This window comes from Rhipicephalus sanguineus, chromosome 1 (genome assembly GCF_013339695.2).
Source record: "Rhipicephalus sanguineus isolate Rsan-2018 chromosome 1, BIME_Rsan_1.4, whole genome shotgun sequence".
Classification (NCBI taxonomy): domain Eukaryota; kingdom Metazoa; phylum Arthropoda; class Arachnida; order Ixodida; family Ixodidae; genus Rhipicephalus; species Rhipicephalus sanguineus.
Window position 1 is genome coordinate 211,560,204 of NC_051176.1, and position 21,962 is coordinate 211,582,165.

The 21,962-nt window shown below is 45.7% G+C and overlaps 1 protein-coding gene across 1 annotated transcript in view; it reads left to right on the plus strand.

Moving 5' to 3' along the window:
• The window catches only part of LOC119406698 (protein arginine N-methyltransferase 7), a 68,469-nt gene that overhangs the window by 6,867 nt on the left and 39,640 nt on the right, over positions 1–21,962 (plus strand). Inside the window, exons 4-7 of the mRNA XM_037673430.2 lie at positions 3,181–3,289; positions 6,444–6,556; positions 13,064–13,296; positions 21,285–21,468. Of these exons, the coding sequence (XP_037529358.1) occupies positions 3,181–3,289; positions 6,444–6,556; positions 13,064–13,296; positions 21,285–21,468 (639 nt within the window). The remainder of the gene's footprint in view (positions 1–3,180; positions 3,290–6,443; positions 6,557–13,063; positions 13,297–21,284; positions 21,469–21,962) is intronic.

The window sequence follows — 21,962 nt, forward strand, 5'->3', positions numbered from 1 at the left end:
GTAAAAGTTTTGGACCGCAAAGGGTTAAGCAGTAATTGCTAGCAAATGTCAAGAATGCAATTCAGTCTAAATGCATTAAAGGGTACCTGAAATGTTTTTTTTTTTTATTTCACCAGCATTTGGGCAACAGTGTTATTAAATCATTTGCACCATAAATTAAATGACATACCTTGCATTGATGAAAAATTTGTAAATAGGGGGTGTGCTGGAGCCGACGTTTCGACAAGCGGACTTATCTTCAAGGCTGCAACTGTTTTCCTTAACGCGTATGTGTATATGGCTTGGTGATGCGCTTACGGTAGGGAGACGTTACAAAATACACGGGACACAGTGTTAACAGGACGAGCGCAAACTTCAACCTTCGTTGCATTAATGTGTATATGCTTTACGCTCTCCTCCAACCCAAACAAAGGAGGTGGAGAGGGCAACTGCGAAAACGGGGGTGGGGGAGAAGGAGGGGCCAGCATGCTGAATTGAGTTAGTCAAAAGGAAAAAGGAATAGTCCGTGAAAAGAAAAAACTGGGGTGGGTGGGGAGCGGGGGAGGTAGTAGTTTCACTGAATTACGGTTGTCAGAAGGAAGCACCACTTGACAATGATAACTGCACAGGGATAGGCACGGTTGTAAATTCCTAGAAGGACTTATTTCTCATTGGTTTTCGTTGCATATGTACCATATCGGATGAATTCTAGAGCCCCCTTTGAAACGTTTATACCCGCTGGCTGCAGTGTATTAAACTTGTGAATAAGGTATGACTCTTTATATTTTCTGTCTCTTGGGGACCGGAAGTACGTCTGAAGTTTGAATGAAGTATGTAATGTTTGAGGTCATCAAAGTTGTGACCTGCTATATTAAAATGCTGTGCTACTGCTTTCGGTAATTTCCTCCCGATGCTCGTTTAGTCTAACATTAACAGGCTGTCCTGTTTCTCCAGTGTACTGTTTGTGACAATATGAAAATTCAATCATGTAGATAACGTTTGAACTAGTGCCGGTAAAACTAGATTTTATATGATGGACGTAATCACTTGCGGTGCGTTTTAACTATAACGTCACCTTGAAGGTGTTTGCAAGTCTTACATCTTGGACAAGAACAAGGTATTATGTGGGCAGTAGAATAAGGATTTACTTTTGCATGCACGAACATGTCCTTAAAGTTCCTATTGCGGCAATACACGACCTTTGGTATATCGGGAAACTCTTTTCTAAGGCGCTCATTGCTTGCTAATATTGGTTAATACTTGTGGAGGACATTGTTTATGTTTGAGAGCGCATTTTGAGTATTTGGTTATAAATGCTAGCGGCTGGTTGGGCTGCGCTATGGCGGCTCCTCTAGCTAGTGTTGATTTCCTATCTGATTTACATGCTTCATTGTAGACCTTGTTTAGAGCGTCATGCAGGTGATTTCTTTCAACTAATGTTTCTTTTAGGTTGCTTAAGTTGTGAACGTAGTCACCGTCCTCACTACAAATTGTTCTTATACATCTTGCCTGTCCAACAAATATCCTTTGTTAGCATGTCTTGGGTGATGACTAGTGTAATCTAGGTAATGTTGGCTATCTGTTGGTTTTATGTGGAGCGGCAGCTTTAATTTTCCTGTTTCAATAGGTAACGTCGTGTCTGGAAAGTTAATTTCACTGGACGAATGGCGCATGGTTTCACCTTAATATTTCATACTAAGGTGAAACCAATGGTCAATGAATGCGTTTAGTGTGCTCCCATATAATAGTGTTCCCATATAATAGATATGTCGTCTGTGTAGCGGAGATAGGTGAAAGGCTTTACCAGATATAATTTGAAAAGCTCTGATTCTGACTGTTCCATAAAAACGTTGGCGTATCTTCCATGTTCCTCTTACTCCCGCCTTTTTTTTTGGAATACCTTGTATCAAGGCAGCTACGAGCAGTCAGATGTTACCCTCCTTCTCGGCACTGCTTTCACTCCTTAACTCATCAAAGAACAGTTGTCGCTGGCGATGGCAGTGCATTCGACAGGTTGAGCTCCACATCTCTCTGCGTAGCCCCCACAAAAAAACTCCAGCGGTGCGACGGCCCGCTGCTGAAGTGGATTGCAGAGGCCACGTAGAAGGAAACGTGTGGTTGAGCATTGCACCCCACGGACCATTACAATGCCGGCTACTCAGACTTTATTTTTCGGTATGCCGATAATCTGCAAATGCCACGAAGTATGCGGACAAAGTAAAAGTACCTGAAAACAATCACTGATCAACGTAAGCACGAGCAGTGTGATGGTGTCTTTGGGGGTGAAGTTGTGGCCACAGACACATGGACCGTGGTGTTGATTGATTGCGAGTGGCCGACGTTCACTGCACCGATGGGAAGAAGTGACCCTGCTATGCAGTGTCGCAGCTTGACATGTCACCAATCACTAGATTAGCAGCCCGCTACGTAGCTAGGGCAATTCATGGTATCCAAAAAAAAAAAAAGAAACCTTGAGATAAACACTTGTCATAGAGCTCACGTAGACGCTGAGCACGTTGTAACACATGCTCACTGTCCACCGGAGGTCCCCAAGTCTGGTATTAAATTGTGATTGTGTATTCTCTTTCTGTTACTGCTTTTTTTTTTTAACTAAACAAATTACAAAGTGTTTCAACTCTTACTAGCAACATTTGTTTGCACTTAGGTTGGAAAAATGGTGACGTAGATTGGACATCCAATCACATCGACCACCGCTGTTATGTAACACTTCCATGTTATGTATTATGGAAGTGGGTGATTGAAAACTCGTTTGGCTGAGCTGCTGCAATTAACAGATTTAAAGCCTTGTAATAAATCATAGTTTATGCAGAGAGGTTAAATCGGTTTGCTAATGGTCCTTATGACTCGCTCTACTGGCTCAATGCGTTTGTACAACATTGTCAAAACCATTTCAGGGTCACTTTAATGTCAAAGCTTTAAGAAAAGCGATTTATTAACAGTTCTTGAAATTGGGCTAGTTAGTGATAAATCCGTCTTACTGCGCTGGTATAAGCCAAGTACTTTTACAAGGATGAGCATCAAGTAATGAGCCAGAACGTGATGGGCTTTACCCTTCCAGTCTTACTCCTTTATGTTCAACCTTGTCTGAGTTGTCTCCTAGTACTAGTTCTATGATATAGTTTATCCATGTTGTATGCATTGACTTTTTGTCTTTCCATCTCTCCCTCCTGTTGAAAAAAGGCATTTGAGCCTGTTGCAGAGTGTGCGGAGCAAGTTATGAAAGACAACCACCTCAAAGACAAAATACGCCTGATTCCAAAGAGATCTACACAGGTAGAAGTTGGACCAGGTATGAAATGGTTGTCTTTATTCTGTTCTCTGCTCCTTCTCTCTTTCTGTTTTATATCGAAGTTGCTTTTTGGGCATAACTTTACAGTTGTGGTGATTGTCCTAGTTGCATTTTTGGTTGCCTAACTTTATTTTTAACCTACACATTGAATGATAAAGTGCTGACACAAATATTTCGTATTTTGTATTCCATGTTGCAATAAGCTAATGACCCCCTTATCGTGGCCTTATCTGGCTGGAAAGCTTGTTTACTTGAGTGCGTGATAGTTAGTAAGTTGGAAATGTTTTTTTGATGGCCAGTGACAATTTTGGTTTGAGAGAGTGCTCACAAAGGCAGGATCATGGAGTTTTTTTTTTTGTAAACACAGCTGGCAGTGCAAGCGCACAAAACAACGTAGTGCACCACATGCGGCATCGTGTGCACTTGAACACCGCATTGACAACTGTGGCAGAGAGCATGTGTAATGAGCATGGCAGACAACTTAAGCTCATGACGTAGGTCAGGGGTCTCAGACTCGCCTCAGCTGGCGGGCCGCAGTTGTGAATTTTAGTCTCCCGATGGTACTTGTTAAGAAAGAAAAAATGTGGCATGATGACATTCATGTGCAGAACGGGCTACAAGTGAAAGGTCTGCGGGGTGCGTGTTTGAGACACCTGACGTAGCCGGTTCTAGGCTATATTAGGCACTGATATTTTGCAGATGTATGTTTGTCCACACAAATCTATCTCGAGTTATCTCGCCTTCGAAGTTTTGTGTTGCTACTCTTTTAATCGTATCCAGTTGTGTTTATAAACCCCAACACCAGGAGGCTTGTAGTGCTTTCATTGTGAAATGGAAAGAAAGAAGAAATAGAGAAAGTAAAAGAGCAGGCAGGATCCTCATAATAATCATCCTGCACCAGTCCTGCTGCATGTCTGCAGTTGCCCATGTCTCGCAGCAACTGAACTTGTGCTGAATTTCACTGGTAGATTTAAAGTGGTCTGTGAGCTTTGCCACAGAGAGCTGCCCTCTGGCAGTGGGGTCCCAACTGCTGCATGAAGTGATTGCAGAACATAATGTGCTCCCAATCTGACATTGAAATGCACACACTCTGAAAAAAGCAAAACAAATTTTGCTTCAAATTTGCCATTCACAATTGAAGCCTATACCTGTCTGTTTTCTTGTTTCATCTCCTCACAAATCATTTGCTGCGCTTTAATTGTTTGCTACACTGTATGTGCAATCACCAAATTGTACGCTACACTGTATGTGCAACGGAAAGAAAAATGTTATGCATTTTTCTTTCCATTGCATATAGTGTTATTCTAATGGTGAACCTGTATGTTTTATACATGACTCCTTAGGTACATTTGCTGCTCTTTAGTTATTACTGGAACATTGCTTGTCTACATTTTGCCCTGAATTCAAACTGCTGTTTTTTACATAATTTTGGCACATTATTTTCTGTTCGATTAGTCATTGCATGGCCCTCAGCGTACTTTTGAGTTCTCCTGCTGATCCTGTTGTTTTGACCCCATTAGGCACTAACAAGAGAACATAAAAATAGCGTAATTTTGGTGACACTAGTAAGCCATCGTCGACATGTAGACTGTCATTAGAGAGAGGCCATCTACCACATTTATTTTTAGAAGTGATTAACAGCAGTGACTGGCCAGCAGTGATGCATCTATGTCGTTTCAGTCCAGTGGCCTAGAATGTTCAAATCATAGCTCGAGCCTGGCCTACCTTCCTTTTTTTATGGCCAGTGCGAGTGTATTCTACTCATGCCACTACATGCATTTGGCAACACAGTCGAGCTATGGCCTCTGTGCCAGTGATTTATCAGATCAGCACTTTCAATCCACTTCTTTCGGTCCCCATTAAAAAAAAAAAAAACTTCTCCATGTGTTTGTTTGCCATTGGCTGCTGTAGAACGCGCCCGCTTTATTTTTGCTAAAAGTCACATAAAAAGGGTATCAGGTGTGTGTTATTGGCACTCTATTCCTCTGTCCACTTCTTTTGCTGTCATTCGTGGGCTCATTAGACCTGCTGTTGACACTAAGGTGTTTTATACACAAAGTTGAAAATTTGTCCGCTGGCAATGGTGGCCACATTTTAATAGAGGTGAAATGGCAGCCACTCGCCAGAGCAATCAGAGTTTGTGTGCTTAAATTGAGGTGCACATAAATAGCATCGAGTAGCCATATTTTGCCTAGAGCCATTCACTACACTCTCATAGCCTACTGTGCAGCAATTGAATCATGGAACTTCACATGTCAACCTTTTCCATAATGCTTAGGCAGCTTCTGCATATAGTTCGAGAACCTCAATTATAGCAAGGTAGAGTGGCATTGAAGCAAAAATTAGGTGCATGAACAACTGCATCTATTGCACGGCAGGCACACAGCACCTGTAAGCACCAAAGTTGCAACTAGTCCTGCATGCATGGCAGAGGCTTTGGATGTATCCTTTAACCCTTTCAGTGCCTACACTTTCAGGGTGTTTTTTGTCGTGTATTAGTAAATGAACACAACAGTCCTTCGTTATGCAGACAGGGAAAAAAAAATAACAGGAATAGCGTTAATAATGCACTCTTGGTATGATCCTCATATTCCAATATGAATAAGTTGTGACGTGCAACAGACAACAATATGATTTTAAGAAACGCCACTGTCCTCACTACATGCATGCTTCCATAATGGCACCACAGTGTCAGGTCGGAATTCGGTGCAGCCAAAGAAAGTTGAGTTTTTCTTGGACAATGAGCTGTTGTCTTGCAAGTGGTCAGGTGACCATGCTCGAGGAAGGAGTACTTTAATTTTTCTGAACTCTTAATCAGAGGTGCTATTCTAGACACTTTCAAATTTTGCCATATGCTCAAAATTCGTAATGGCGGCATTTCAAGCCAATTAGTGAAGCTGTAGCAGGCCTATGGGCCAATCAAGACTTGACAGTGGCGGAATTAAACTCTGTCTAGAATTGCACCCCAGGCAAAGCAAGGAGGGCAGCGTGTTAAAAAAAAAACAAATGGCAAAGATACAACAGAAAGAAAGCACGTAAATATCGCTACTGACTGTAAAGTTTTATTATTGTAAAGTATTGTTAAAAACTAGTGTAACACACAGCATATGATGGAATTTTGATCCCTTTTACTTTTGACCTTGTCCTTCAACAGCCAAAGACATGGAAGAAGCAGCAAACATCATTGTAGCGGAGGTCTTCGACACTGAGCTAATTGGAGAAGGTGCACTTGAAACCTTCAGAGATGCACTTTGGCGACTTGCAACGGTAGGCAAGCATTTTCAGTTTTCTTGCTAATACTTATAGACATGCTGTTTTTAAGCTATTTTCATTTGCTTTGAGTGTTGCACATGTGTGACCAATGAAATGTGTTTTCAGTTATTAAACATGACAGGCACATGTCAAGTTTGATAGACTTCAGTTTTACAGCCCACCTTACCATCTCGGTGGGGTGATAAGGTAATTAAAGCAACATCTAAGCTCCAATGAAGTGTCCCCTGTTACCCTTCAGTATTGGAATAACATCAGTCATCTGTGTGTGGCTTTGTTAAAATTTGGTTCATCTTGTAGCATCGTTGCAGTAATCTACTACTAATGACCGGCAACGTATCGTTGTCCCTAAAGTAGAACATGTACAACTCTTTCATTTTGCCATACTAACATATGTGGAGATAGGTTTAGCACAAAGCTTACCCTACGAGGCGACCGGCAAGGGACGCGACGTTCTCCACTGCCGCAGCGAACATAGACGCTACGGCCGGGTTCGTCGATTCTCCGGCACGGCGCAGAAAAGGCACTCGAGGCAGGAGGTCAACAAACAACACGGGTTTATTAACCCAAGATGCAGCACAGTACGACAGTCACGGGCTTGCAGGCCGAAAGGGAACTCCGCAAGACCGATCGAGTACGCTTGCCAGCGGCGCTACGACTATCACACAAAGGGCAGCAGTCGAGCACACAAACGAGAAGCCGCCTGCAGAGCAGCGCGTCAACCCCTCGTGCTAGCCTGAGAGCATCCGCCGCCACGAGCGAATCGTCGGGCGCATCTTAGCTCGTAGGAGAGGAGGATGTCACCAGCGGCCCAATGGGGAATGGCGCTGCGTTGTGACGTAGGCCCGCGCAGCGCGCCAGCGTAGCGTGCCCGGACATGCCAGCGCGGGACGGAACCGACGCTTGGCTCGCCCAGACAGAGGCGCCCTGGCCGCCATCTTGGCGATTGCCGGTGCCTAAGTGCGCCCGGGCTACGCGGCCGGCCCGCGCGCGGCAGCTGGGGAACGAGGCGCCAGGTAGGAGGACGCTCTCGATCCCCACATTCCCCCCTCCTAAAGACCGAGGCCAGCCTGTGAAAGAGGCTGTCCGAGGCCAAGTGGCAAAGTCAGCTCAGCCGCAAGGGGGCTGGCCAACGGGGCAAAGTCCAACAGGGGGGGGGGGGGTCGTCTTCCTGAAGGTACATGTCCAAAAGTTGGCCATGGCCACACAAAAGTTCCACCAAAAGTTCCACCACAAGGGGAGAGCCCACCGCCGGGAAGAAGGTCCACAGCCCAGGAGGAACGGGGGCAAGACTGCACAAGGGCGGGCAGCCAGCCCGCTTGAAGTTCGCCGGACTGGAGAGGTTGGCAGCCGGGAACGTACGAGGCGTGGCTGCCAGTTGCGTGCGGCAGCCCACTGCCGGAAGTCGCTGGGACGGGGGCCACACAGGAACAGCAGGCCGGAACAGCAGGCAGCCAGGAACGGAAGCCGGAGCGACCACGCTTGGGCCTGGGCCATAGCTTGAGTGGACGGACCAGCCGCCGGGGGCGGCTGCTGAAGCTGCCAGGTGGGTTAGGCAGGGTGGAGGTGGCTGCAGGGCAGAAGGCAGGAACCAGGCCACACCAGGAAGGACCAGGGAACAGCAGGCCATCTGGTCAGGAAGAGGCTGGTGGCAAGGTAGAGCCAGGCGCAGGGAGACGACCGGACGATGCAGGAGTGGACAGGAGTGCCCCCGGCATAGCCGGCTTGCCAAAAGGGGTGCCTGCCTGACAGTGCTGCCCAACAAAGGGGGCGCTTGCCAGGTTATGGCTTGGACAACACGTCAGAGGGTTTGTTCGGCCAAGAGGGCCTTCTACCACTTCCAGACGTGTGCCGCCGCACCTTAGCGGTTATTCTCCATTCACTGTCATGGTATGGAATAAAGTCCGGCTACCTGCCAGTGGGAGAAAGGTCGCTTAGGTGCGTTTCCGCAGGTTGTACCGGTGGCGTGACTTGAGGCCAGCCTTCTCACGGTTTTCCTGCGGTTGTGTGACCGCCTCCCCCTCTCCCAAGTCGCTGCTGCGGGCAACGAAAGGGTTTGAGGGGCGGCTGCATGAGCCCGGGGGGCTTGCCCGCACGAGACTTCACACATTGCCACACGTGGAGTGAAGAGCGTCACGTTTAGTGCCTGGTCAGGTAGCAGAGCGGCACAACTTTTGGAAAGTCTTACGGCCACTCGCATGTCCGGCCAACCGCGAGTCGTGGAAATAGCCGAGGGTGGCTTTCCTGAGACTGCGGGGTACCTCCACCTTGAAATACTCCTTGGGAGCTTCTTCCGGTGGGATGTGTAGCGCAGGAGAACTCCGCCGGCGACAGACAGATGCGAATCCAACGTGCCCGCAGCAATACCAGACTGCGTAAACGGCACACGGCGCCGACAGCAATACCGGACTGTCAATACGCGCCCGCTCCTTGGGAGCACGGCTCTTGGAGCCCACAACGGATCGCACTGCTGTGCCTTTGGTATCTCTTCTCTGCTTAACAGGATACCGGCTGACGTGACGTGCTCACCCGAGGCGATCGACTCGAAAGTCAATTCGTCGTCGGGGTTCGCTCCTTTCGACCCATTGGAGCCAGAGGCCCCGGAGTCTACTCGATGCGATTGCTCTCGGGAGTGGCGAACACAAGTGTCACACCGAAACGGGGGCACGCGGCAAGGCGTGAGCCACGACGTTTGAACTCCCTTTCCGGTAGCGCACAACGAAGTTGTACCGCTGAAAAGTCAACGCCCAGCGCGCGAGGCGGCCCGAGGGCTCGCGCAAGCGCTTAAGCCAGACTAGCGCCATGGGGTTCGTTTCCTCCACCAATGGCACTATGTTGACATAGCAGTCAAGCTACCGGCGAGTCAAGCTACCGGCGAGCGAAATCTCGAGTGGCGTCCCGAACTTAAAAGGCAGCGGTAGCCACTACGAGGGTTGCAAATGGTAGGAGGGCGCCGAAAGGGACGACCCTGTAACCACCGCTTGGGACGTCATTCACGATACCCGTGCGCGCGAGAATCACGGGCAGCGAAAGACCAGGGAGATACACAAAGCGCTGTCAGCGCGCGCGATTCTCCCAGCGCACAACCAACCGCGAAGCGCCGCACGAAACAGCGATGCTGCTCGCGAGATGGAAGGCCGTGTTTTGCCTGGAGCTGTGCCGCAGTTGTGTGCAGCGGCTCCGAGGCAGGCGCCGCCGTTCGAGGGTCGTGCGCCTGTATCTCCGCCATGCACGCCGGACCCAAAGGGGCCAATAAACGGCACAGCGAAGAGTAGGGTTTCCGTACCGACGGACACATGATGCCTCATGCGACAGGCAAACGAATCGACAACGGAGCACGGTGGCTCACATTTGCCGAAAGCGTCGCCCAAGCGCGCATGAGGAAAATGATCGTCGGAAAACGCGGACGACATCGTCAACCCTTTACGCTCGTGACAACGATGGGCCAGCGAGCGTATGAATGCCAGCACCATGTGTCCTAGGTAGGGACGCTCTGGTGCGGCGGTTTGGACACTCAGCTGTGCTGCTAACAAAGAAAGGCCAGCGAGCGGAGACGACGCATTGGAGAGGCCCGAAAGCACGTGCTCCGCGTGTGTCTCGAACAGCTGAGAAAACCGGAGACTGGCTAGGCTAGGACTGTAGTCCACATTCGAGCGGTCATCACCAAAGGAGACCCCAAGACGGGATCTCTCCCGGTGGCCGAAAGCCGAGGGCCGCTAAGGCGAGCTTACCTCGTGCTGCCGGCGTCGTCCGCATCAAACGAGATCAAGTCCGTCGCCACGGGATCGAGCAGGAACGAGCGCCTCGAGGGGGACTGCTCTGATGCCATGCCGAAACCAAGTTGGGCGCCAGTTATGTGGAGATAGGTTTAGCACAAAGCTTACCCTACGAGGCGACCGGCAAGGGACGCGACGTTCTCCACTGCCGCAGCGAACATAGACGCTACGGCCGGGTTCGTCGATTCTCCGGCACGGCGCAGAAAAGGCACTCGTGGCAGGAGGTCAACAAACACACGGGTTTATTAACCCAAGATGCAGCACAGTACGACAGTCACGGGCTTGCAGGCCGAAAGGAGGGAACTCCGCAAGACCGATCGAGTACGCTTGCCAGCGGCGCTACGACTATCACACAAAGGGCAGCAGTCGAGCACACAAACGAGAAGCCGCCTGCAGAGCAGCGCGTCAACCCCTCGTGCTAGCCTGAGAGCATCCGCCGCCACGAGCGAATCGTCGGGCGCATCTTAGCTCGTAGGAGAGGAGGATGTCACCAGCGGCCCAATGGGGAATGGCGCTGCGTTGTGACGTAGGCCCGCGCAGCGCGCCAGCGTAGCGTGCCCGGACATGCCAGCGCGGGACGGAGCCGACGCTTGGCTCGCCCAGACAAAGAGGCGCCCTGGCGCCATCTTGGCGATTGCCGGTGCCTAAGTGCGCCCGGGCTACGCGGCCGGCCCGCGCGCGGCAGCTGGGGAACGAGGCGCCAGGTAGGAGGACGCTCTCGATCCCCACACATATTGGGCAAAAACTTGGAGAGTAACTAATGATACATTCGAGAGGTCGTTTTGAAGCACTCTGGCGGCGCGTATCACATTTGGCTGGTCGAATTCAAGCGCTCTAAATACGTTCGGCTGGCTCTTTCAGAGCACCATGCTCCAACTTAGAGCACTCTGAGGAGCTCTCACTTTGACCTTTGAGTGCAACGGACATTTACCATGCGACTCCCACACCTCGTCCATTTGCAATAGACATGGTGACGTGTATCCTCTTCTGGCCTCCGATTGCTCTGGCGATTGGCTACACGTTCGGCTCAGAAATCAATTGTCTGGCTCGGATCAAGTGCAGTCTCCACATTGTTGCAATCTGAGTCAGCGCGGTGGCACCCAGCTGAATGTACCATAAGAAATCGAGAAGTTGAGAGCCAGATAGTGTGTGAGAGCGAAAAATGATATGCATAACATTAAAGGGACCAGCAGGCAATTTTTATGGTACCTGCTTTTTTTTGCGCAACGGAAAGCTTACCGGTCAAGTGTGCCTAATTTATAATCAAAATTTTTCGATCTGCGGTGACTATGAAATCGTATACACACTACACATGCTGCAAACAATAGTAGGTGAGGATGACGGTGCGTGCTTGTGCGCAGCAGTTTGATGCGCATGCGTGCACTCCGCACTTCATGCGCCGCGGCTCGACATGTTCCACTAACTTCTGTTTAAGCCATCTGGAACAGTTCACTTAACTTGGTGGGCAAAAATGACAACACAAGTGATGTCTATCTAATAAATTTACAGGACTCTCCTCTAGTACTTGCCTTCCTGCTGACTTATCTTTTGCAAATGACTTTTATTGCCGATTGCAACTAGCAGGTTACTGTACTCCGTTCCATGCATCAGGTGCAATGCTATGGAAGCTGGCGAGACTTCTTGCAGTAGATGCGTTCGTACCAAAAAATAGTTCAATGACTTTACCACCTGTAATCATGGTCGTTCGCAGGATTTTGTCTTGAGGGGTGCAAAGCCATGTTGCATCGCAGTAAGGGGGAGCCGCTGGTGTAGCTTGGGAGGGGCAAGTGCCCCTTTTGCACCCCCCCACCCCCCACCCTTCTCTACTGACTCCCATGCCCGTAATGTGATTTTTTTTTTCGCTTTTAGACTGAGTAATAAATGAACATGCTTTGTGCTTTAGGAATAAACAAACCCCATTATTTATACAGTTGTCAGTGGGTTGCTTTGGATTACTTAGTGTCTCTTTGTTTTCGTATCGCGGCCTCCCTCAATTAGTTCAGGCAGCACGCAGCCAGAGGCAGTCACGTAGGTCACATTTACGACAACGAAATCCAAGCGCAAGGCGCACGGACTTGCACATATTGCTGATCGAACTTCTTGCATAGCTTCACAGCGTTACCCCTGATGTATGAAATGGAGTATACATACATGAGCTTGACAGGTGGGGCATATTCTTTCTATCTCAATGCATCAAGAACATTCACCCTTGTAATATTTTGGCTATCACGAAAAAAATGCAGATTTTTTTCTGGAACATGAACATACCGCTTCCAAAATGGAGGTAAAAGGGTTGTAGAGGGGAGCTGAAGTTTTGTGGGTAACAATTTGCATTGTAGTGGTAATTTGCTGTGTGATTGTGTGTCCCTTATTTTGAATGTAGCCTGGACGTTGCTTCCAGTGTAGTGTATTAATCCATCGGAAAAATTGTCAAGTAGCATTTGTTTGTCAGCATAAACGGTAGATGCGCAACATGAAGCAAAATTGTTTTAAAATACATTTACTTTTCTGGCATAAGCTTTTGGAGGATGCTTTCTGGAGCATCCTACGAAATGTGCACCAGGAAAGCAATTGAAAAAAATTCTTATTTATTGCAAAATGAGTAGCATTTTTAAGCAACCAGGTCTGCTTGCCCGAGAATAAAGTATATCCTATGTCACTTGTGATGTATGTGCTGAAGCCTGTGCAAAGAAGTGAAAATTTGTTTTACCAATGCTTCTGCCTGCAGTTGGATTGCATCACAGTTCCACATGCGGCCACAGTGTATGCTCAGGTCGTGGAGTCACCATTTCTAAGGAGTTTTCACATCCCAAGTGCCATTCAAGTGACACCCGAGCTTAAAGTCGAGGTGCCTGCATTAGTGCGAACATGTCCTGGTAGCCCTGCAGTCTTTGACATTCAACTGAGTCAGCTGCGGCGCTGCGACTTTGAGTGTGTCACTGACCAGATGCCTGTATTCAGGTGAATTAATGTCTATTATGACATGCCACACATTGTAATGTGTATAACTGTTTACTTGATGACTGTTTTAAAGATGCGCTGAACATCAATACTGTGCCAGTTTACACTGTGTTTACTATGCTTTCCAAATACTCTGCTCTTTATTTTTTTTTCTTGGATTTATTTTATTTATTTATTTCTGAAAAATGTTTACTAAGCAGTATAAACATAAGGGACTTCTTCCTGGAATAATGGACAGTGCCATCCACAATAACATTTCCAGCGGGGCTTCTATCCCACCCTTGCAAGTACCAAGGTTGCTCGTTGCAGTTGAGCTGATACACGCACGAGCATTGGGCACTTCTCTCTCCTTAAAAATGGGAGAGTGTCTGTAACTGTTGAGCAAGTCTAAGATACCACATGCTCTAATTGATTATGGCTCATGTACCTCTGAGCGTGTGGTGACATTCAGCAGCTTAAGTCACCTGAGCATATCTGAAGAGCACCATGGACACCCGAACTGGAAGTAATAGCTGACACCTTCAAATAAAAAAGAAAGTGAACGAGAGAGAGAAAATGCTCAAGGCCATGATGAGTGCGGTTTTGCCCCTCTTGCCATCCCCCCTAGTGTAACTTCTACTAAGCTTTTGGGGAGGAAAGGTCAGTCTGAGGCGTGATGACTAAACTGCCTATAACTTCACATAGAATTGAAGGATTCAAAGAAAGTTATTGTAGCAAGAAATGTAGCTGGAAAGGTACTACAAGGGCCGTGTTCTGAGAGGATTGCTTTTGGAGATATTGCCAAATTGTTGCCTTCGGTGTGCACTGATTGGCTGGTGTGAAAAGCCGGAAAATTATGCCGCCAATTAGTATTCGAGTGAAGTCAAGCTTACATCACAGTGCTCTACGATGCTCTTGACATGCCTGGAATAAACAAGCACACCATTTCACCATTGGTTAGTGATAATGTCTAGCATTTCAGTGACCTAAAATGTATCTAGTATTGTTTCGTGGGGCTGTCATGTTGAGATGATGTCGCTGCGGCAGTACAGAACTACTGAACTCTGTAAGTATGCTGTTTAAACTTTCAACCAAAATACATTTCACAAAAGCATGCATCCTGTAAAAATTATACTGTGCTTTAGGCTGGATTGGTGACGTCATAAATATGACGAAGTGGCAGTGTATCTGCTGGCTGCTGTCAAAAACAAGCAGCTGGGTGATTCCACGTAAGATCGAACAAACGATGGCTGGTCGACCTCTCAAATTTATTTCAAAATTTTATATATTATTGCCTGATGAGTGGAAAGAAGAGATCCGCAATTTGTTTTGCCGCCAAAAATTTTTTCGAACCACAGGAAATCAATAATGACGAAGAGGTGGAGTGGAGCGCTCATCCGCTCTGCTGTTTTGGCCAACTTTCGTTATGAATTGCACAAAATATATTAAAGTTAGGTAGCTGTAATTTATTTACCTAGATATATGCATATTTTTGCTTCTGCTCAGGTATTTTTAGTTTTTATGTGTAGTGTAGATGTTTTTATAAAAAACCTCAAAAATGGCCCAATCGGCAAAATCTTCTTTACTTTGAAGGTCTTTATCTCAAAAAAGCCTTGTAGCAGAGCGACAAAAATTCTGCATTTCGTTCTTCGCATGCTTATCTACCAAACTGCCAAATCTTGTATTTATATAACTTTTCAGTAAAGAGATATGATCGGGCTAAGTTCAAGAAAACACCGAACAATGGAAATTTCTGACGACAATTAAAAAAAAACCCCATTTTTTAAATTTCTTAAACTTTGTCCACTTATTCTCCTCCACATCAGCTTTCACAATCATTAAAAACATGTTGCATAATGTCGTTGCACTAATAGTTACGGCCCCTCCAATGAGACCCTTATTCAAGGATGGGCAATTCCGACTTCTTGCCCAGCAAGTGTATAAAATGCAGGCAGGATTGAATTTCTTTTTATTAAAAGGCCAGCAGGTACCTAAAAAGGTGTCGCCGGCACTGAAGATGTTAATTTTGAAATATTTTGGTCACTGCAGCGGCCACGAGCGCGGAGCTACCGAGTAGGCGCGCGCGCACTCGAGATGCTCGTTGTAAGAGACGGCGCAATGAGAGCTCGTTCTCGCGTCCTCGGACCGATTGAGTTCGAAACAGCAACACCTCTCGGGTGACTTCAACGCACGTGCACCGGTAGTCGCAGTGATCTGGTTAATTGCGTCGATTTCTTTTTCAGGGGGCATAAGAATGTCATCGTTAAACTGTGCGTTCCGTGAAGATCTTTCATTGCAGTGGTAGCAAAAGCACGCTAGCACAAGTAGTCCGTCTCACTGACAGTCATTGATCTTTCAGGCGTTAAACGTTCCTTCAAAGCATTTATGTCTACGTCGGTAACTCTGCGAAATTTTGGTTTCTTTGCAATAATTAAAGGAGTACTGACACGATTTTGAGACATCGCAAAATGGACATTTTTTGCTTCGTTGGTATGCATGTGTCCACGCTGTCCACACACTGGAGTCGGAGAACACGTATAAAATATTTAATTTGACTTTGAAGTTTTCGTCGCTGAGCATTTGCAAGCCAGCCACACTGCAAGGACATTATCCCGACAAGTCAAGACAGTTGAAGCAGGATCGCGAGTTGGGCTAGTTGGTGGATGTTCATCGTAATATAATCGACAGCGCAACAGGTTAAACACGGACAGAAAGAAGAGGACACAGCGCTGAACTCACAACTAAATTTATTTTCGAATTGCGCTGTCGATTATATTACGATCAAGACAGTTCCTCCGAGTTCGCGAGTTCTGCGTCCTGCATGCAGCCTAAATCGTAGAAATCACTGTCAGGGTCACTGGACGACAATTCACTCATCGTTGTCTATTGCACCACGAGCAGATGACGGATTTCCCGCTAGTACGTCGCGAATTTCTGTATCTCCGTGACGACACACTGCTATGAAACGACACTGAGAAGCCACCCCCTCGATATCGAAACCGAAAGTGTCTTTTTAAGGTGGCGCTAATTAAAATATATAGGATGCATTCCCAGGCACCACAATAGTCGTTTTAGGTTTCTCGACACCAGTATTTTTATTTAGAGCAACAATCCGAAATTTTTTAAAATTCGTGTCAGTACTCCTTTAAGCTTCTTGTGCTTCGAAAGGTAGTCTCCACAATAGACTCATTCAGAGCTATACTTTCTCGTCATGAGACGCACAGGAGGAGTAGTGTAAGAGCAAAGCACAAGAACTATCCGCGCCGAATGAAGTGTGAACAGCGCACCGAACACGCGGCCCGTTCACGCCGTCTGCTGCCGGCATCTAATATAGACAAGCGCATCCGGTTACCGATAGTTTTGCTTTTCTTTCCTTTTGACAATCCATATTTTGCTTTGCCACTGGAGCGCCACGTTCATGCTTTCCACTGATCGCAACTGGCGCAGCGCAGTTTCTGTGGCAGCAGCGTGCGTGAAGCGAGCGCTCATAGCTCCCTTATAGAGTTTTCATCTTGCTTCCACCTCCGCCGTGTTATCAGCGCTAGAGAGGGCGGATAGAATGGCGAAGCTCCAGTGCACGTGCATTCAAGTCACCCGAGAGGTGTTGCTGTTTCGAACTCAATCGGTCTGAGGAAGCGAGAACGAGCTCTCATTGCGCTGTCTCTTAGAACGAAAATCTCGGGTGCGCGCGCGCCTACTCGGTAGCTCCGCGCTCGTGGCCGCTGCAGTGACCAAAATATTTCAAAATTAACGTCTTCAGTGCCGGCGACACCTTTTTAGGTACCTGCTGGGCAAGAAGTCGGAATTGCCCATCCTTGCCTAAGGGTCTCATTGGAGGGGCCGTAACTATGAGTGCAACGACATTATGCAACATGTTTTTTAATGATTGTGAAAGCTGATGTGGAGGAGAATAATTGGACAAAGTTTAAGAAATTTAAAAAATGGGTTTTTTTTTTAATTGTCGTCAGAAGTTTCCATTGTTCGGTGTTTTCTTGAACTTAGCCCGATCATATCTCTTTACTGAAAAGTTATATAAATACAAGATTTGGCAGTTGGTAGATAAGCATGCGAAGAACGTAATTTTTGTCGCTCTGCTACAAGGCTTTTTTGAGATAAAGACCTTCAAAGTAAAGAAAATTTTGCCGATTGGGCCATTTTTGAGGTTTTTTTATAAAAACATCTACACTACACATAAAAACTAAAAATACCTGAGCAGAAGCAAAAACATGCATATATTTAGGTAAATAAATTTCAGCTACCTAACTTTAATATATTTTGTGCAATTCATAACGAAAGTTGGCCAAAACAGCAGAGCGGATGAGCGCTCCACTCCACCTCTTCGTCATTATTGATTTCCTGTGGTTCGAAAAAATTTTTGGCGGCAAAACAAATTGCGGATCTCTTCTTTCCACTCATCAGGCAATAATATATAAAATTTTGAAATAATTTTGAGAGGTCGACCAGCCATCGTTTGTTCGATCTTACGTGGAATCACCCAGCTGCATGACACTGTAAGCTAATAGAGTGCATGGTGGCTCGAGATGGCAATAAGTAGTGTTAAAATATTTTGTTTTTCATGAGCAACATGACTATGCTATTTTCCCCTCTGCAATGTATAATTGTCCCGCAAGAATTTTCATTCTGTAAAAACTGCGCGAAAAACGTGGACAAAGGGAGAAACAAAGGGACAAAGGGACAAAGGACGGCGCTTGTGCCGTCCGTTTCTCCCTTTGTCCACGTTTTTCGCGCAGTTTTTACAGAATGCATTACCAACTCGCCCAACAGTCTGTTCTTCTAAGAATTTTCAATTGAGGATGAAAATGTAATGTAATTAATCTGCAATGTAATTTACAAGCAAGAATTTTCAGTTAAGGATGACAACCTTCTCTGGAGCTTCTTGTACTTGTGGCTCAGTCATCTTATTACCTTCATCAGTACATATGGGCCTCCTATAATATAGAATTGGTTGCACATATGTTGTGGACTTCAGTGTGACCACAGTCAGCTGTACTCATCGTGAACTCGTGTGTGTTTGTAACACATTAATATTTAGAGCTCCTGTGATTAACTGTAGTTAACCACAAAGTTGGTTTTTGTCAGTGTGGTTTGAATAAAAGAAAAAACTGAAGGAACAGAAATTTCTGGTCTACAATTTTGTACTTATAGTGAGTGCCAACACTGATCGTGCTGATTTTTGAAAGCACCCTTTCCGTGCCAACTATTTCTCTTGACGAATTAACAATAAAAGAAGTTGTCGTGCAGACATGGACACAAGAGAAGAGATCTGAGCAATTGTGTAGTTCTGATCTCTTCTCATGTCCGTGTCTCCTTGCCAACTTTTATACCATGAATTCATACCAACTAGCTTAGCTTTCTGTCATTCTCCACCAATTCAGTGTTGACTTTTTAATGACTGATTGTGAACTTTTTTTTATTGCAACGTCGGCAGTTGTTATTTTCCATTGTCTGTCACGTAAATTTTTTCATGTTTGTCAGTTGTGGATAGATATGGCCACATAAACTGTATTGTATTCAGTCACATAATGATCACACTTTTTTTTTCTCTAAAAACTGATGGTGGCTTGGGGGGTGCAATCATTACAATGGGGCAGAATTTTAAAGTGAGCAACTTGGAGCATGGAGAACTCAAACAAGTTGCAGGTCGGAATTCTTACAACGGATATATTGTGGTTACAACCAAAGAATAAGACTCAACGAGGCCTACCTTTGTAATGAACGCATATGTCCACCATGTGTTGTATAAATTGCTCTACAGTAAGCACGGCACATACACACGAGGTAGCAGAAGCGGGTAAACATAATTTTGTGGAACCACTCATTTTGTCATATCTAATGTTTAATCTCCTAGCTGTATTAAAATGTTTTATGGGAACATCACTGTGCCCAGTGGTTTACTCATTGTAGACAACTTGTGGTGTTTGTTTTGTTGTCTTTACCTTTATGTTATATTATTACTGATCTTAGCACGCACGACCTCGCTACTCTTAGCTGAATGCACTAAGAAAGGAAAAATTGTGCTGTAAAAGGTTAAAGATGGCCCTCCAACACTTTTGAAGCACCTATTTTTTATTTGTGGGTTGTGTAGACTGATGGCTGGGGATAATTTTGGCGTAGGCCAAAGCACTGATATCAGTAGATTTATTATTATAATCATGCAATGCAATCGCTACATCGCTGCTGACCACATCAACGCATAGTGGTGTTCGCCATAACTATTGCGGGCGGGAATGACTGAGCAGAGTGCAGGCCTCTGAATGAATAAACGTAACGTTGGAAGTGATCGAGACAATGCATCAAAAAAGAAATGAGCGAGTTTCTTTTGCGTGCTTTTCCATTGAATGCCAAACAGACACTGTTGCAACAACAAAAAAAGACTGCTAGAAAACACGATAGAGGTGCTGGCTGCTATTTTGCATCTGGCTTGGAGTTCGGGGAATCTTAGTTTGCTGTACTTTTTATATTAACGCAAACAGATAGCGTCGTAAAAAAGAAAAAGAACTTGAAAACGCAGTAGGGGCGCTGTCTGCTTTTCAGCCTGTGGCCTCTGAGCATAGAAAAATGTGCACACGAGGTTTGTCGTTACACTAAGGTTTTTTTCTTCTTGCCTGTGTACCCTCCTGATCAGCCTCATGTTGTGTACTCGTGAGTGTTACGGCATTCAAAGGGTGAAAGTCTTTCACCTCGACGCATTGTTATTGGTCTCACCCTTTTCCTCGGAGTGCGGGGGCTGCAGTGCCACGTTGTTTGTTACTGTGGTAACGGCGTGATCGCTGCATTGGATGGAGCAGGCAACAGTGATGTGCAAGCTTCCCCTACATGGGACCTCTCAGCTCATTCCGTTGGCAGCACCTTGCAACATCAGTGGCGAGTGAAATGTGGTCATGTGACCCCGTGAAAATAAAGTTGAGGGTAGGCATTCTTTTTTTTTTTCTTGTATTTCGAATTTTCTAAGCCGAATAACTTTGGACTGTGTGTCCATATTGCTGCCATTCTTGCTGCATTAATCTTTCCATCCTTCAGTCTGTGCAACCCGCAAAAAAAAAAAAAAAAAAAAAAAAAGAGGGCGTGAATAGTGTTGGAGGGCTTCTTTAATACAGTTGAACCTGTTTATAAGGGGCACTGATGCAACAGGCAAGTCAGTATAAGAGACACCAGTGTGTTTCTATTGAAATAGGGGTTGACCAGAAAATGAGAATGTGATGCCCTGCTTATAAGAGACCCTCCATATAAGGGATGAGACCTGTGCCCCTGTGCATATCTCTTATAAAGGTGTTAAACTAGAAATTAACTGGAGGCGTGTAAATGCTGCTCCATCATGAAATGGTATAACGCAAGGTGAAGGCAAGGGGAGCAGTGGCCGCATCTCAAAATGGCAAACTTAGCAAATTTTAGGTGTAGTTTATTATCGCTCGTCTTGTTGAGTTCTTGTGTATCTTGTGTGTAGTATTGCGCTTCCAAGTACCATCATAGTTTATAATCATTACATATTAGTTTGTCATATGTTCTTTACTTTGGGGTTTATTTGGCCACATTTTTTGTGCACCCATTGCTCATTGTTTGTTGCAGCTTGCCATTGATCCTTTGCATACCATATTTTCTCGCATATTACCCGCCCCTGCATACTATAACCCGCACCCCTAACTTTTACTGTACAAAATAAAAAAATAAAAAATGCATATCACCCCTGCATATAACTCGCACCCCCACTTTATAAGCACATTTTCCCATTTTTTGGTGTGGGTTATATGTGAAAAAATACGGTAATGGGTACAGGGCACTTACAAGCAGTCGTGAGTGCCTTCTTTATTTCTGTGACCATGAATTACAGTGGTATGAAACTCTCCCAATTTAGTAACCTGATGATTAATTCTTGTGTGCCAGAAATTCTCATTTTGTCTTCTTTGGTCCTAATTTTGAAATGCTCATTTCAGTATAATCGTATAATGCATCTTAGTGACATCATTTCATGCTTTGTGTGTGTTTTTCAGGTACGTTTTTTCTGAACTCGAGACGATGGAAGAGGCAGAAACTGCGTGTGTCTATCTAATGTCAAAGGCAGAGGCCACCTGTCATGCTGTGGTCATGTGGTGGGAATTGGAGATGAACCAATGTGATAGTATCCACTTGTCCTGTGCACCATACTGGGCACATCCTTCTGGCAGAACACAACCCGTAAGTATACTTTTGACAGAGCTCTGTCACTTAAAACTTATTGTGTCACTTAAAACTTACTGAACTTAGTGGAAACTGCAAGTTACGTTCTATGGCTACTGTACATATGCAAGTGATCAGTTGCTACACAATATACTTAATTTATAAAAGGAGATTGTTTACTGGATGATTGAGTAAAAAGTGTGGCTGTTATGTTTAAAATAAATTGGTTATTGGGTACAGAATTTTTTTTGTCCGTCTGGCAGAAATAGGAATATAGTGAAAGCTCAATTCAAATTTTGTGATAACTCTAAGTGGTATGATCCAGCCATAGAATTCCATGTATTTATTAAAAAGCTCGCTAGTTAGCACTCATTTCAAGCTTTCACGGTGTGGAGATAAGCTTGCACGAAGCTTACCCTACGAGCGCGACCGGTAAGAGACGTGACGTTGCTTCACCGCCGCTGCGCACGAAGACGCTACAACCGAGTTTGCCAACTCTTCGACACGAGACA